The sequence below is a fragment of the Quercus robur genome, chromosome 2, assembly GCF_932294415.1.
Source record: "Quercus robur chromosome 2, dhQueRobu3.1, whole genome shotgun sequence".
In the NCBI taxonomy this organism is placed as follows: domain Eukaryota; kingdom Viridiplantae; phylum Streptophyta; class Magnoliopsida; order Fagales; family Fagaceae; genus Quercus; species Quercus robur.
The window spans coordinates 81,342,308-81,358,329 of NC_065535.1; the positions used below are offsets into that span (position 1 = coordinate 81,342,308).

At 37.0% G+C, this 16,022-nt stretch overlaps 2 protein-coding genes across 2 annotated transcripts; one reads left to right on the top strand and one right to left on the bottom strand.

Moving 5' to 3' along the window:
- The first annotated feature begins 371 nt into the window (after positions 1-371).
- Positions 372-4,247, top strand: LOC126715297 (probable inactive receptor kinase At2g26730). The gene is made up of 2 exons (XM_050415839.1): positions 372-1,929; positions 3,264-4,247. The coding sequence occupies exons 1-2, from the start codon at positions 615-617 to the stop codon at positions 3,911-3,913; spliced, it is 1,965 nt and encodes a 654-aa protein (XP_050271796.1). The 5' UTR covers positions 372-614; the 3' UTR covers positions 3,914-4,247.
- A 6,651-nt stretch (positions 4,248-10,898) lies between these two features.
- LOC126715298 (pentatricopeptide repeat-containing protein At5g55740, chloroplastic-like) lies at positions 10,899-14,418 on the bottom strand. Its single transcript, XM_050415840.1, is given in 2 exon segments — positions 10,899-12,036; positions 12,038-14,418. Coding segments are annotated over 2 exon segments (2,658 nt in total). The 5' UTR covers positions 14,179-14,418; the 3' UTR covers positions 10,899-11,519.
- Positions 14,419-16,022: the final 1,604 nt, after the last annotated feature.

Below are 16,022 nucleotides of genomic sequence, written 5' to 3' on the forward strand. Positions count from 1 at the left end.
ATATACTTTTACTTTTTTAGTACATGCAAAAGCTACCAAAATTGTTACTAATTAAATTAGCACTACGCATTGCCGTTTTACAAAACACAAATGCACTTTAAAATACAACAATTCCCACGCGCGGTCACAGCTTGTGGTAACCGGCTTCTAAAATAAAGAAGTTACAAATTTCAGTCCAACGTGAAAAAAGTAGGTATCCATCGATTTCAACGAACGTCACGCGCCGTAAGCACGCGTAAGGAACTTAAAAAATACGTTGTTTTTCTGAAATTTACTGCAACAATTAAAAAAAAAAAAGAAAAACGTTTCCACTTTGCCAGCACATACTGCTGCTATTCTCTCTCTCTTTTTCTCTCACAGCTTTATTTTTTTCACTTTGCAACCTCGTGATACCTAAAATACCTTCTATCTTACAAAAGCCTCTCACTCTTGAGCTCACATAGCTCTCTCTCTCTCTCTCTTTCTCATATGAAATTTCGACGGAAAACAGCTTTTGGGATTGTCCGAAACCGTCATTACAAAACAAGCATGTAGAAGATAAGAGAGAGAGAGAGAGATTGTTTTTCATTCTTTGTTGTTTTCGTTTTGTTTGGGTTTGAGAATTTGATACCCAAATGGCGGCAGTGGGTTTTGACTCTGGGTCAGTGTGGTTATTGTGCTTCGTATCGCTGCTTTTACTACTGAGTGGGCGAGTTAACACTGAGCCGACTCAGGACAAGCAAGCTCTCCTTGCTTTTCTCAACCAGACCCCACACGCGAACCGCGTACAATGGAACTCGTCTGACTCAGCCTGCAACTGGTTCGGAGTCGAGTGCGACCCTAATCGTAGCTTCGTGTACTCCGTTCGTTTACCAGGGGTTGGGTTAGTGGGTGCGATTCCAGCCAACACACTCGGCCGGCTGAGTCAACTCCGAGTTCTGAGTCTCCGTGCAAACCGTCTCTCCGGCGAGATCCCCTCAGATTTCTCCAACTTGACTCTCCTCCGTAGCCTGTACGTTCAAGACAACGCGCTCACGGGCGAGTTCCCAGCCGGGTTGACTCGGCTAACTCGGCTGACTCGTCTCGATCTCTCATCCAACAATTTCACAGGTCCAATCCCATTCTCAATCAACAACCTCACCCACTTGACCGGTCTGTTTTTAGAAAACAACGGCTTCTCCGGCGCGCTACCTAGTATTTCAGCCCCTTTGGTTAACTTCAACGTGTCCAACAACAACCTCAACGGTTCGATCCCTCAAACGTTGTCGAAATTCGACGCTTCCGCATTCGCCGGAAACGTAGATCTATGTGGGAAACCGCTCAATAATCAGTGCAGCCCATTCTTTCCTTCACCAGCTCCATCACCCAACCCCGAAAACCCGCCTCCGAACCCGTCTCATAAAAAGTCCAAAAAACTATCCAAAGGCGCTAAAATCGCAATCGGAGTCGCCGCGGGTTTACTAGCTTTAATCCTATTGCTAATCCTCTTCCTCTGCCTCAAAAAACGACACCGTCGCCGACAAACAGCTAAGCCACCAAAGCCTCCGTCAACGACGGCACGCACCGTAGCGGCGGAGGCTGGAACGTCGTCGTCTAAGGAAGACATAACAGGTGGTTCCATTGAGGCTGAGAGGAACAAGCTGGTTTTCTTTGAAGGTGGGGTTTATAGCTTTGACTTGGAGGACTTGCTGAGAGCCTCGGCGGAAGTGTTGGGTAAAGGGAGCGTGGGGACGTCGTACAAGGCGGTGTTGGAGGAAGGGACCACCGTGGTGGTGAAGCGGCTCAAGGATGTGTCGGTGAGCAAGAGAGAGTTCGATATGCAAATGGAGGTTCTGGGAAAGATCAAACACCAGAATGTGGTTCCTCTCCGGGCGTTTTATTATTCCAAGGATGAGAAATTGCTCGTCTATGATTTCATGGCTGCTGGAAGCTTGTCTGCTCTTCTTCACGGTATCATTTCAACCTTTCCCTTTTTTTTTTTTTTTTTTTTTTTCTTCAATTTGCATTCATGGAAATGGTAATTTTTGAAGTATAATTTTTTTTTTTTTTTTTTTGTGCACAGAATAATTTAGTTTTTATATTTTTATTAATGAGGTATATGAATTATTTTTTGATATACCATAATTGGAGTGTCTCTGTTAAAAACACGAGTATCAATTAAGCTATGTCAAGATGTCACAGTTAACAGTTAAAAATACGAGGTATCAATTGAGCTATTAGGCTATGTCAAGATGTCACAGTTAACCGTTGTATTAATTGAGGTACAAAGATCTCGACGTGGAATATGGGTTATTGGTGTGGAGTGTGGACATTTTGATTTTTTGTAATATGCTAACGATTTTTCTAAAGAAAAAAATTTGGATTAGTCTTTTGGTCGAATCTTGACCGTCGAGAAGGTCCAGCTGTTGCAGTCATGGAAAGTATGTTTTTTTTTTTTACTTTTTAGAGTGGATTAAATATCTTATTTTGTTTGATCTCTAGTGGATAAATTATTAAGCACATGCATAATATCTTATTTTGTTTGATCTCTAGTGGATAAATATCTGTGTTGCATTATGTCTAAGTGACACTATGGAGGGGTATTAATATTATAATTAGAAAATTGGGGGGGATTATTGTGGAGAAATGTTTCTAATTATAATTAGAGAAATGTTTCTAATTTTCTAACCAGCGCAGAGTGCGCATATTCCACTGTTTAATTCCCGGACCAGTGCAAACATTCCAAGAGTGTGACCTACGTTTTTTCGCCACCTACATTACAACACGCCCTCATGATGTAGCATTAATAAGTCACCGACATCATTTTGCACTTTTCCTTTTTTTTATTCATCTAGTTAACTTTTGCACTTTCTCTTTCTTTTTTGTTTTTGTTGAATTTTTTAATTGCAATTCACTCATTTACCTTGCCTTTTGGGAGGAATATTTGACCATTTCTCTTGTGCACACACAAGCCATCCTTATTTACAACATAGCTTATGCACCCAAAGATAAAATATCTTTTTTATTTTTTTTGCCGACTTGTTATGCTATGCACCCAAATCATAATTCCATCTAGGTGTACCAAATTTTGATGGAGTAATAAATTGGTTAGTTGGTTTATTCTTTGGCACCATATAATTTAATTTAGTACGTACCTATTTGTCTGGACCGAATGCACCAACATAGGCATGATTGGCATTTTAGATTAGACTTTTTCTTTTCTTCTTAAAAAATTTAATAGTTTGATTTAGTCAAGTACATTCATGCGTGACCAATTCCTGTGATTGGTATTTTTGCATTTGCAGGGAGCAGAGGGTCAGGTCGGACACCACTAGACTGGGACAACCGGATGAAAATAGCACTAAGCGCGGCAAGAGGTTTAACCCACCTACATGTGTCGGGAAAAGTAGTTCACGGCAACATAAAGTCCTCGAACATCCTCCTCCGGCCCGACCAGGAGGCATCCGTTTCGGACTTCGGGCTCAACCCATTGTTCGGTGCCACGACCACCCCGAACCGTGTCGCGGGCTACCGTGCACCAGAGGTGGTCGAAACCCGTAAGGTCACGTTCAAGTCTGATGTGTACAGTTTTGGCGTATTGTTGCTAGAGCTATTAACTGGGAAAGCACCAAACCAAGCTTCATTGGGTGAGGAAGGCATTGATCTTCCTAGGTGGGTGCAATCAGTTGTAAGAGAAGAATGGACAGCTGAGGTATTTGATGTGGAGTTGATAAGGTACCCTAACATTGAGGAAGAGATGGTACAATTGTTACAAATAGCAATGGCATGTGTTTCAACCGTACCCGATCAAAGACCATCAATGCAAGAGGTGCTGCGTATGATGGAAGATATGAATAGAGGTGAGACTGATGATGGATTGCGACAGTCGTCTGATGATCCATCAAAAGGATCAGAGGGTCAAACCCCTCCCCCTGAGTCAAGGACTCCACCTTAGGAAAAGGAATTCTTGGAATTTTGGAAAAGCCTGGAGAGAAAAAAAGCAAAAGATAACATGGTGGCCGGTCTTCAAAAAAGAAAAAAAAAATCTGCACAGTGCGTAAGTAATGGAGTTGGAATGCGCAGTTGATTGGGGAGTCAAGGATTCAGGGTGGTCCAATCCAATATGTGTTTTTCATTTTCATTTTCATTTTTTTGAGTTTATTTTTATTTTTTATTTTGAAAAGTTTAATTTGCAATGATTTTTACAGGTGAAGGAAGTTGAATTGTTTATGAAGGGGGGTTGGGGAGTTCCATGAACTGATTGGAATTGACCATTTGATGGATTTTTAGTTGGGTTTTTTTTTTTTTTTCTTTTTTTTTTTAATTATTGATTCTTTCCCTATATAACTTTATTGTTCATAATTTCTGCCTATTAAATTTAGTCATTTTGTTTTTTACACAATATTTTATTAGATTTTTGTTTTGTTTTTACTCTAGTGCAGCCAACTGGGAATTGAAGAAAACGTCTTAAAATTTCAGCCACTTGTTCTTCATGTATAAGGCCAAATGAAGAATTGTTCTCTTCTATGTTTCTTTGTAGGACCTGCGGAAACTAGGAAGGTCGCAAAAAAGTTTTAGTAGAATTTACCAAGAAAAGTTATGCACATTGCATGCGTGGTTCTTTTTGCTCTGGGCTCACATGGGTACTCTTACATGTTCACATGGCCCATTATTTCTACGGAGGAGAGCGTATTTATGTTACATCCATGCTATGATTAAACCTTATTGTATTTCAAAACCATTTTTTTGGATATGAAATATGATTGTGTGTTTTCTTCTAAAAAAAAAAATATGATTGTGTGTTACTTACATTTTTGGGTATTCAATTTTGGGTCCCACTCCGTCCTTGTGGGCAGAAATTGCTTTATTAATCACACCGTTCAGCCCGGTATCAGCGGTGCCGGTAGGTGGTTGAGGGATTATTGTGGTGGCGGGACCATCCTTGGTAGGTCTGAGTAAAGATAGCTAGCCACGTGGTGGAAAAGCAAAGGCTGTGATATGGGGGTAGATTTGGCAATGTGGGTAGAATTTTGTCCCTTTATGTGTAGGAATAGTGGCAAAATGGGTGGCGTACAGGCTGGCAGGCCTCTTCTTATCTGACACACTCTTTGACCCAGCGAGTGTGTCAGCCGTTGATTCTCGACACCCAATACCCCACCATGACTTGCTCTGCTTTTCAATTTCATCCAGAACCCCCTTTGGGTCACCCAATCTCCGTCTTACTTTGTACTATTTGAGTTCTTTTATAAAAACATATTTTGACACAATTTGTACGTTCAAGAGTAGAGTTTAGGAATTAAAAATATCTTGATACGATGATAAATAGTAATTATTTAGAGCGAATGATATAGGTCCAAACTCAAAACTAACTTTAAAATTTTTTACATTTTTTAATGCTTGGTTGGATTACATTATATACACATAATATCATTACTTGTACTAGTGAAAATTAATCTAATTCTTACTTGACATATACTAGTTGTTGCAAAATGTGTGAAAAGTGTGTCACAAGAATTTTAGAGTACTATTTGTTAGAGATATATTAGCCCATTAACATAGGCTCAAGTCTAATTCTATTTCGTGTGTAATCCAAGTCTCTTACTTGCACTGAAAGTTTATTAGTATAGGGTTTAGTCTATTATATATACCATATTATGGTTTATTGTAATACAGAATCTGTACTATACTTTAATATATTAAAGATGTAGTCCTTTAGGATTTCCTCTGTGAACGTAGGTCATTAGGTTGAACCATGTAACCCTTGTGTTTTTGTGTTCTTATTTTATACTTCCTTATCATAGCCAATATTTAACATGGTATAAGAGCCACCTTCCTGTGGCTATAGTTTTCTGTCTTCTGTCTTATGGTGTGTTTAAGAGCAATTTTTATCCTCTTCGGTGTTTTTTCATTGCATTCATCTTCTTTAACTTCTCACTGCTGGCGTCAAAACTCTCCAGTATAGTCATGTTACCATTAGAAGTCGCATCAACACTGCAAGATCATTGCCTTTCTTAAACCACCATCACAGAGCCAAACTTCATTCAAGGGATCTTCTCAACTTTATCAAATCTCAAGGTTTCATCTTGAGTTTGAGAGGGGGTGTTAGAGATATATTAGTCTATTAGCATAGTCTCAAGTCTAATTCTATTTTGTGTGCAAGTCAAGTCTCTTACTTGTACCAGAAGTTTATTAGTCTAGAGTTTAGTCTACTATATATATCCATGTCATGGTTCATTGAAATATAAGATTTGTACTATAGTCTAATATATTAAAGATGTAACCCTTTAAGGTTTTCCCTGTGGACGTAGGTTGTTAGACTGAACCACGTAACTCTCATGTTTTTGTATTCCTATTTTATGCTTCATTCTTCCACATCTATACAAACATATTTAATATGGAGTATATTATAACTAATATTTAACACCATTTGATATTGAATTGAACTTCCAGGAATTGGCTCGAGTGATTAATTTTGATTATGCATTAGTTCATGACAGAATTCTAAGCTGTTTAATAATTAATTAATTGTGTTAGTATAAAGACAAAAAAATCAGCTGATATTAAGGTGGAAAAAAAAGAGTCTAATTAACCCACACATGACCAAAAGTCTAATTAATAACCGATTGCTAAGTTGACACTGGACATTGACCAAAAGTTTATGTAATTTAATTAATCCTTCGTGGTCAGCTTTACATCACTCCTCAAGCGGGTTTTTATACGTAATTTTGACCACAATAACTTTATTGTTGAATATTGTTCACGGATTAATGTTGTGGTGGTTACTTACTTGAGATAGGTAAGGGATGATTGTATCCAAATGGCTCTAAGGCACGAAGTTCTAATCTGTTAGCCCAAGCAAGAATATAGCTACCCTCGAGATGAAGTCAAGGGACTCATATTAGGCGGTAAAATTCACCGTAGTTACATACCGATCTCTAATGGCCTAATTGAAGACATCCAGCCCCTAATCTAAAGGTGAATTTTGCCATGTTCTAAAGTTCAAGGACTCAGCAGCATCATGGTCACGGTTTGGGGAAGTCATGAGGATGACTCAAATGATAGAAGTAAGGCGTAAATGCAAGACAAATTTAGGGCAAGCGAAAGATTCTAATAGACAAATCAAATCTTGAATTCTATGGTGGCATGTGTGAACAATTACACGAAAAGTCTCATGGTCATTGGATAGCTTCATCTTATCAATAATCGATAGTAAGAACTTGCCTTATCTTTCTCATATCTTCACATAATGAATAAAGCCAAGTCTTCCTCTGATTATAAGAAATTTTTTTTTTTCAAAACATTTGAATTCAGCCCTTATAGATCTAATCATAATCATAAGTGTCATTAAATTCAAGATAGTCATATGGTACACACATAACATTAATTACCCATTTTCTCATCCATATGGCATTAAGAACACCATCGGGGTGAAACCTTGTCCTCACATTTGTTACCTCATAATCCTTAGAAGCACCCAAAAATTTTAAGATTATGACCAGCCAACATATTTGAGATCACTTGCGCTCCTTTAGGTCCAACAAAATTGATCAAATGAGTCAAGTATATTAGGTGTATGAGTATGACTAGTGGCGGAGCTAAGATTTGAGTTGGGGGGGGGGAATTTATATATGATATATGCACTTACACAAATTTTTATGTGAATATATAATATTTGAGATCAATTTGAAAAATTAAAAGCTATTCATTTAAATACTAAGTGATATTTAATGTAATTATGCAAAAAAAAATAAAAAACTACAAACAAAAAAAGTTTATTCATAATATTGTATTTATCTATTGAGATATTTCTAACATGAGTGATCTATTTTTATTTTTTTATTTTTTATGAATGCAACTATTAGTAGTTAGATAGACACTGAGTGTAATATATGTACATTTCTATTATTTTGGTTAATATGTTTCCATAAATTTTTTAAATTATAATATGTTAGGGACGAACTAAAAAAATTTCAGTGCAAAGTGTGTTAGTGGAGGACTTAAGATTCCTCAATAGTTTATTTAGAAATTATACTCTGTTTTAAGGTTAAAGAAACAAAGTGACATTTAAAAAACCAAAAAAAAGAAAAAAGATAGGGGTATTTAATAATTTAAGGTATTTTTTGGACGGGCTGAGGGGTGGGGGGCGATTCCCCCCGACCCCCGACCCCCCTGGCTCCGCCCTTGTGTATGACTATCCTAGTGATTAATGCAACATCATTTTCATATCTATAATTAACATCACTTATTTTTGTACCAACTAAATATGTCATCTTAAGAATTATATAAAAAAATTTGAGAATCATCACTAAACTTATATTCCTTTGAAATTTGCTTATTGTCGGTGCTTAGTCCAAAGTAAGTGACGATCCCTCGTGAAATGCGGTATATGTCAAACTAGGTGGAGCAACCGAGGCAGGCGCCTCGTTGTGAAAGCATATTGATATTTTCGTGATTTGGTGCACCGAAAGTGGACTTTAGCAACGCTTTTGTTCCGACACAAATCGAGTTCCCCCCCTCCCCTGTTTGCATTTGCGACAAAAAAAAAAAATACCCCTAAATTCTTGTCCTGTTTTAATCGGTTTCCTAATCTTTTTGCTACTACCATTAATTAACCCAGATTTTGTTTTCTGAGACCCATCTTATCTGTTCATAAAAAAAAAGAGACCCATCTTATCCGTCACGGTCCTCCACAAATTGACCCTTGACAAACTCACATCGAGAAGATATTTTTCATGTAATTAAAAAGTGGCTAAATTGTGAAAAAAACACCAGTCCAAATGTGGGCCTTCTATGTTAAGTATCCCATAAATAATCATCTACTTCGAACTGGGGTGGCCCATGACTTTAGCTTTGTAACCTTTACTTAAATCACTTTCTAGGTGGGACTTTTGATAGAGATACTAGAGATATTATGTTCAACTTCGTATTTTTTGTTGTTGGTTAACTCCATAAAAAAACTTCCAACTTAATCGCTTACTTAAGCTGGAATTTTTAGCTTAAAGGATATTAGATTTGACAATTTGTGCATGAACAACCATGAGTTATTAATCATAAGGGAGTGGTAGTCTGAAAATGATGTGGTAGGCTAAGTGAATGTATCACAAACATGGTCAAAATTTTATTTGATTTATAATGTTTTTTTGGCTGAGATCAGCGTGGCCCACCAAGTCAATGAATATGTGTGCCGCGATTTCGCTTCTAGCCTTTGGATGCAAGGGAGAGAAGAGACATGGAATTATTGTCATGAGACACCACTGGAAGAGCTTGGAAAAATAATTAGTGACACTGATAAAAAGCTGAGGACGCTAACAAGCAACGTGAGGATGCACTTTGCTCATTGGCTGGCAGCTAACGTAAATCATTTTGTGGTCCATTATGCATATGATAAAGATGTCTATTAAGTTAATAATAATCTCTCTGTGTCAAGCTAAACCCACTAGAAGGGATTTGGGGTTTGGGTCTTTTGGCATGTATTTCATGTACAGTTCAACTAGATATTGACACAAAATATATTATTACATATATCATGAGTTAAACTAAAACTTTAATTTTCTTTAAATATGGTTTACCTAATATTATCTTCCTCAACTAATATTCAGCTAAAATTTTGCTCCATAGAACCTAATTCCTTTTCTTTAACTTGTAGACTAGCTTTCACTTGGCATATAGAATATGCGATATGTATGAGAGACGCATCTTTTTCTAAATACAACACAAGCCTACGAATTAAGTGGTTCAACTAAATACATTTCTTTGGTATTTGACTCGAATAATCATCTCCAGATCAAGGTAATTAGTGATTAGTGACTTTAAAGAGACACCTCCTATATTTTCGAAGGACTAATTAAGAAAAACCAAATGCTGTTGTCTGTTGAGAGAGTGCTATTCAAGCAACTCTGCAATAACTTATACCACTAATTAGTCATTAATTGGTCATCAGCCCGAGAAAAGCAGCAAATAGAGACAAGTAGAATTGACCTGCTAAGGTATTTATTTAACTAATAGAGTAGTTCAATTTCTTGCCTTCTAAGTTCATTTTTGAAAATATATAAATAAAAATAGACTGTATAGAGTTGGATAGCTAGAAGAACATTCAAACAGTAATCATCTCCAGCTATGAATTTAAATATAGAAGTCTATTTGGTGTTAGTTGGATCAATTATGATAATAAAAACCATTACAAGGTACTTCATTTAGTCCTCACCAACCTTATTAAATAGATGTATATCAATAATGCAGAACTATCTCAACAGCCAAAGCATTTTAAAGTTGCGATTAGTTGAGAAAGATTTAAAAGCTCAAATGTATGATGTATCTAGAACTTTGTTTTGAATCAGATTGAAGGCAACAAATCAATACTTAAGGCTTCTAATGGATTGATTTCAAAGATCTAATTTTTTTTTTTTGAGTAAACAGTAATATTTATTAGAACATATACAAAAATAGTAATATTAGTGTTTTAAACCGGGTTTATAATACATTACATAATCAGAGTACAACTACAAAAAGACCTAACCTTTGTCAATCTTTATAGTTTTAGCTTGTGCCTGAAACAAGGTGCACTACTTAGTGGTGGTCACCAAACAAGAACCTTTTTCCACATGCTGCATCACCTTCCTGGCAGATCAAAACCCCAGAAAAAGGATCTTATATTGGGTGGTTGGAAAATTAGGATAGCTTGCTGATCATATGCATTTAGACTTCAGGTTGATACTTGAATAAAAAACATGTATTTCAGAATAGTTTGGCATGGTTTTCCATGATCAAACAGACTACACCGCACCACTTATATGCATATCTCTATTCAACTTTTTCCTTGGTTTCTAAGGCACGTGCTTCAGAAGATTGGAAAAAATTATTTGTACCTAACTTATAATTTTGAACAAGGAATAGATTAATAAAAGTATTCACCCACAGCCTAGGAAAATATTCATAAACCTCTTGTCAATTGCAAGATCTGCATTATAAGAATCGTTTGTTCTGGTTTGTCATTACATCAATCTAGCTAACAGCATAGAACCAACTCTTCACTTTGCTTGCTGGGCTCAAAGAAGTGGACTAATTCCATATACATGACAATACTTGATTTAACTTTACTTCAGTCTAAGCTCAAAGATCCACTATACTAATCAATTTCACACAGTAAATTACAAAAAAAAGAGCATCACTTTGATAAATACCCTGGTACAGGTCACAAAACCAAGCAAGCAGCCAGAGCTGCAGAACAGCAGTGTTATGTTATATACTACTGAGTGTGGTGCATATTTACAGGCACTTACAGAATCCTCTTAAGCAAAGCTGTGCTTCTTCAAAGTGTTAACAAGTTTATTCAGACTTGCACCCAACAGTTTTTGGATGATCTGATCATGTCCTTTTCCAGTCAGGTAAATAAGGTCCCTCTTGTCCTCGCAAGTTTTGTGCAACTTCCAGGCATTCATAGGATATTTTTATCCTTCTTTGGGAACATTAGTTTGTCTGCAACAATTATCTGTTTTATATTTGCTTCAGTAGCATGCCATCTTGAGAGCTTCCCAATTCACGTCAGTTATGAAATCTTGTGCTCAAGAGCATAGAATTTCAGCACCATTAAATGTTGGCATGTGTCCTGTAAACTGCATTTCCATTCCCAACAGAGCCAATGTTGTATAAACATCCCCAATTTTGGGATGTGATTTGTCACTGGCAACAAACACATGAAGTTCTCCCCTTATTTGAACCCAGCTGCATCCAGTAACCTTCCTTAGGTCCTTTTGTTTCATTAAATACCTCATGTATGATACCTCATCCCACCTTCTTGAAGCTGTATATGCATTTGAAAGTGCCACATAATTTCCAGGATTATCTGGTTCCGATTTTAATAAATGTTTGGACAAATAATTCCCAAGTTCAATCTCATGGCAATCTCTACAAGCAGCAAGAAGTGATTCTAATATATCTGCATCAGGCTTGCATGGCATTGTCAGAATAAGCCTAAATGCTTCATCAAAATTACTGGAGCAAGAAAGAAGATTAACCACACAGCGATAATGCTCCATAGTTGGCTTCATATGGAATTTAGAGACCATATGATTGAAAAGGACCTTCATTCACTAGCCTGGCATGGCTGCATGCTGATAGGACACTAGTAAAGGTTATGTTATCTGGTTCTATACCTTCCTCCTCAAATTGTTTGAGTACTGATAGAGCTTCTAGAGCTTGACCATGTAATGCATAAGCACATATCATTGCATTATAGAGAGGCAATTCTTTGCTTAAAATCATATCAAACGCACAATTTTCTTGATCAGTAATTCCACATTTAGCATACATGTCCAATAAAGAGGTTACAATAGGTATAGAAAGCCAAATATTATGCCTGGTAACATAGCCATGAATAGCTTTTACATAATGTAATGCTGCCTTATCAGTGCAAGCTGAGAGTGCAGAAACAAGGCTTATGGTATTGGGTGTAATCCCTGCTTCTTGCATTTGCTGGAAAACCAAAATTGCCTCATCTGGAAAACCATTTTGAGCCAGACCAGAGATAAGAGTAGTCCATGGGATCCAGTTAGGCTGGACACCAAGGGAACGCAATTGCTAGAACATATCTCTAGCCTCATTGACCTGGCCACTTCTAAGGAAACCCAAAATTACAGAATTCCATGATATAGCATTTGGTGGCACACCTTCCAGCTGCATCTGATAAAACAATTTCAAGGCCTCACCACTTTGACCCAACTCTGCATAAGCGGCCAACATAGTGTTCCACAATATAATATCTCTCTTAATTGTGGAGTTGAAAACTTGTCTTGCAAAATCAATTCTCTCACATTTGACATACATATCTACAATGCTACTCACAACAACCACATCAGATTCTAGGTTGTTTCTAATACAATAACAATGCCCCTCCTTACCAAGTTTCATATTGCTTATATCTGCCGAAGCAGACAACAAGGATCCAAGAGTCACAGCGTCAAACCTCAAGTTTTCTGATCTCATCAGTCGGCATATATTAAGTGCCTTGTCAACCTGCCCAAATTGTGCATAACCAGATATGAGCAAATTCCATGTCACTACATCTTGCTCAAGCATCCTACTAAAAACTAGCTCTGCATCATCAATCAAACCGACCTTGAAATAGAAGTTTATAATAGAACTACCCAATATGTTATCCAACTCTAATCCTCCTAATACTGCAATAGCATGCCCTTGCTTACCCTCTTCAAGTGCACCTATATTAGCTGAAGCTGAAAGAAAGCTTGAAACAGTGACTCGAGTTGGTTCAATACCTTCCACTCTCATATCATAAAACACCTCAATCGCTTCCTCACTCATTCCATTTTGGACATAACTCACAATCATCGAGTTCCAAGCGACCACATTCCTCTCAAGCATACCATCAAACACCTTCCTTGCATCCTCCAAAATCCCACATTTCCCATACATGTCCACAAGACTACTTGCCACAAATACACACACACCAAAACCCATCTTCACCACATACCCGTGAACCCCTTTTGCAAACCCAATCCACCCCAGAGCACCACACGCCTTCAACGCATTCGGAACTACAAAATTATCCGGTAAGAACCCATTTCTTTGCATTTCAACAAAACCCAACAAAGCTTCTTCACTAAAACCCATCCTACAATGCATACCAATAATTGCAGACCAAGAAAACACGTTCTGTATCAGTAGCCTGCGAAACAAATGGTTTGAAACCTCCAAAACATCGCATTTCGCATAGAAAATCACCAACTTTGATTCAATATACTCATTCTCAGTAAAGAAATCGCCGTGCTTTACAATATGGGCATGAATTTGCTGACCCGTGAAGAGAGCTCGTTGATACACACAACCCTGAAGGAGCTCACCGTAAATCTGAGGCCCAACTCTGATATTCTTGAGCTCCATTTCAGCGAGAAGGTTCACAGCTTCTTGAACTTGGCCTTCTTTGCATAAAGAGGAGAGGTGGTGGAAGTAAGATTTGTACAAAACTTGATGGCTTTTGGCATCTTCTTGAAGCTTTGTGAGATGGGTTGGTGTGAATTTGTGAGAGTTTTTGGGTTTGAAAGGAGGGAACTGTGGGCTTGGAGTGGTGGTAAAGGCAAGAGAAGCCATGCATAGAGAAGCTGAAACAAGGTGTTGATATGGTTGGCGATCATTGTTGACAGTTGCCACACAAAGCGGGAAGGGTATTTTCGACAATGGAATTTGATAATTTGTTTTTTTCCCCATAAAATTACAAACTATACTCTTTAATTTTGTCCAAAATTTAATTCAATCTTGTCACGTTAATCTCCTGTTAGTCTAAGTTAGATTTGTGTTGTTAGTGTCTCCAAAAACATTGTTTTGAGTATTTATGAGTTTTTGCGTTAAAAATTTTTGAATCGAGTTCTTGAACTTCACTTTCATTCAATTAAGTGCATTAAATTTTAAATTTATTCAATTAAAATCTCTCATTTACATCTGTTAGGAGATTGCCATTAAGTGTCCCAAAATGGCGTCATATTTTTTTTTTTTAATTTTTAAATTAAACAATCCAACTAGCAAATAAAAATAAATTTTTGAAAAAAAAATTATATATATTTTTTAAGTTCTCCTTTGGGGTGAAGAGGAATCTTAATTGAATAAATTTGAAAGTCAGAGCACTCAATTGCACAAAAGTAAAGTCAGTGAATTGAACTAAATTTTTGTCAAAATTAGGAAGTATATGTCACAGAAGTTTCATTTCACAAGAAAGAAAGAAAAAAGGGTTCATTTCACAACAATTCTCATAGTATTCTCAGCAACCAAGACAAACTTCCGAATTTGCAATATCACAGAAGTAGGGAGTAGTCATCCTTGAGGCTTGAACCAATGATCATATTCACTTCAATACCACAGTAGCAGACATAGCAGGGACAACCATTGCTTTGGAAGGAGTCCCTTTTGGGTGTTTCTTGGGTTTTAATTCTTTGACATTTTTTCTGTTCTCAAACTCAATAGTTTTTCTACTCGTTCTAGTTGGGTACACAAGTATTCTCCCCTACAAAGCCAACATAGCAAAATTTGTCACTAATGTTGAGCTCAGTTGCCCTCTATGTGAAGATGAAGCAGAGACTGCCTTGCATTTGTCCATTAATGTCCCTTGGTGAAAGCCCTCTAGTTTAGATGTAGCTGGGGTCTTAGAATATCTAACCTCCAAGTAAGCACTACGCGACAACTAAACTTCTTTGTGATCCTCCAAAAGACCAAATGCCAGAATAAGATCAAAGGCAGAGTTTCACTTTGTATGCTACCCTGATATTGTGTGGAATTTAAGAAACAAAGTTATTTATGGCCTCAAACTTTCGACAAAGGAGCTTGGGAGTTGGGAGAGGATTGTACAAAAAATTTGCATAGCACCAATCTACACTGTCATCAAAAGGGAGGTCTTAAGATCAATTGTGACACGGCAGTTGATCCAAACAGGTTAGCTATAACCCTCATCGATAGAGATTGAAAATGGAACTTGGTATTCGCCTTCTCCATCAAAGTGAACACCAGTCTTCCTATTCAAGCCGAAGCCAAAGCTTTGGGCAGGTCTGTCAATATAGTCTTGGAACTACAATCTGGCAAATGTTGGGGGATTGCAAGGAATGTATACTCAATATTAATTAGGCGTAAATGCACTTCTAGTCCCAATATTTTGCATATTTTTTATTTTAATTCTTACATTTTCATTTCACTACTTTTAGTCCCTAAATCAATTAACGCGTTCCATTTTGGTCCTTACCGTTACTCATTTAACAGAAATTGTTGATGTGGCAAACATAGTGCATTCTTGGCACATTAAATGCTGACGTGTCCAATAAAATAATATTAAAAAATGCCACGTCAGCATAAAAAATGATTAAAAAAGACATATAAGCATCCACATCAACTTTTGATTTTGAAAATTAATTTATCTATTTTAACCAAAAAAAAAAAAAAATGAAAAAAAAAAATTAGAACCTAAAATACACATGAATTCAGATCTAGTCTCATCTTAAACATGAACAAGAAAGAACACGAAACCAAAATATTCAATCACATGAACACAAACTCAAAAAAAATAAATT

What these genes read in the sequence shown, in the direction of transcription:
- LOC126715297 (XM_050415839.1), top strand. Translation starts at nt 615, where the DNA reads ATGGCGGCAGTGGGTTTTGACTCTGGGTCAGTGTGGTTATTGTGCTTC. An exon ending in CTTGTCTGCTCTTCTTCACG is followed by an intron (nt 1,930 to 3,263) that starts GTATCATTTCAA and finishes TTGCATTTGCAG; the next exon opens with GGAGCAGAGGGTCAGGTCGG.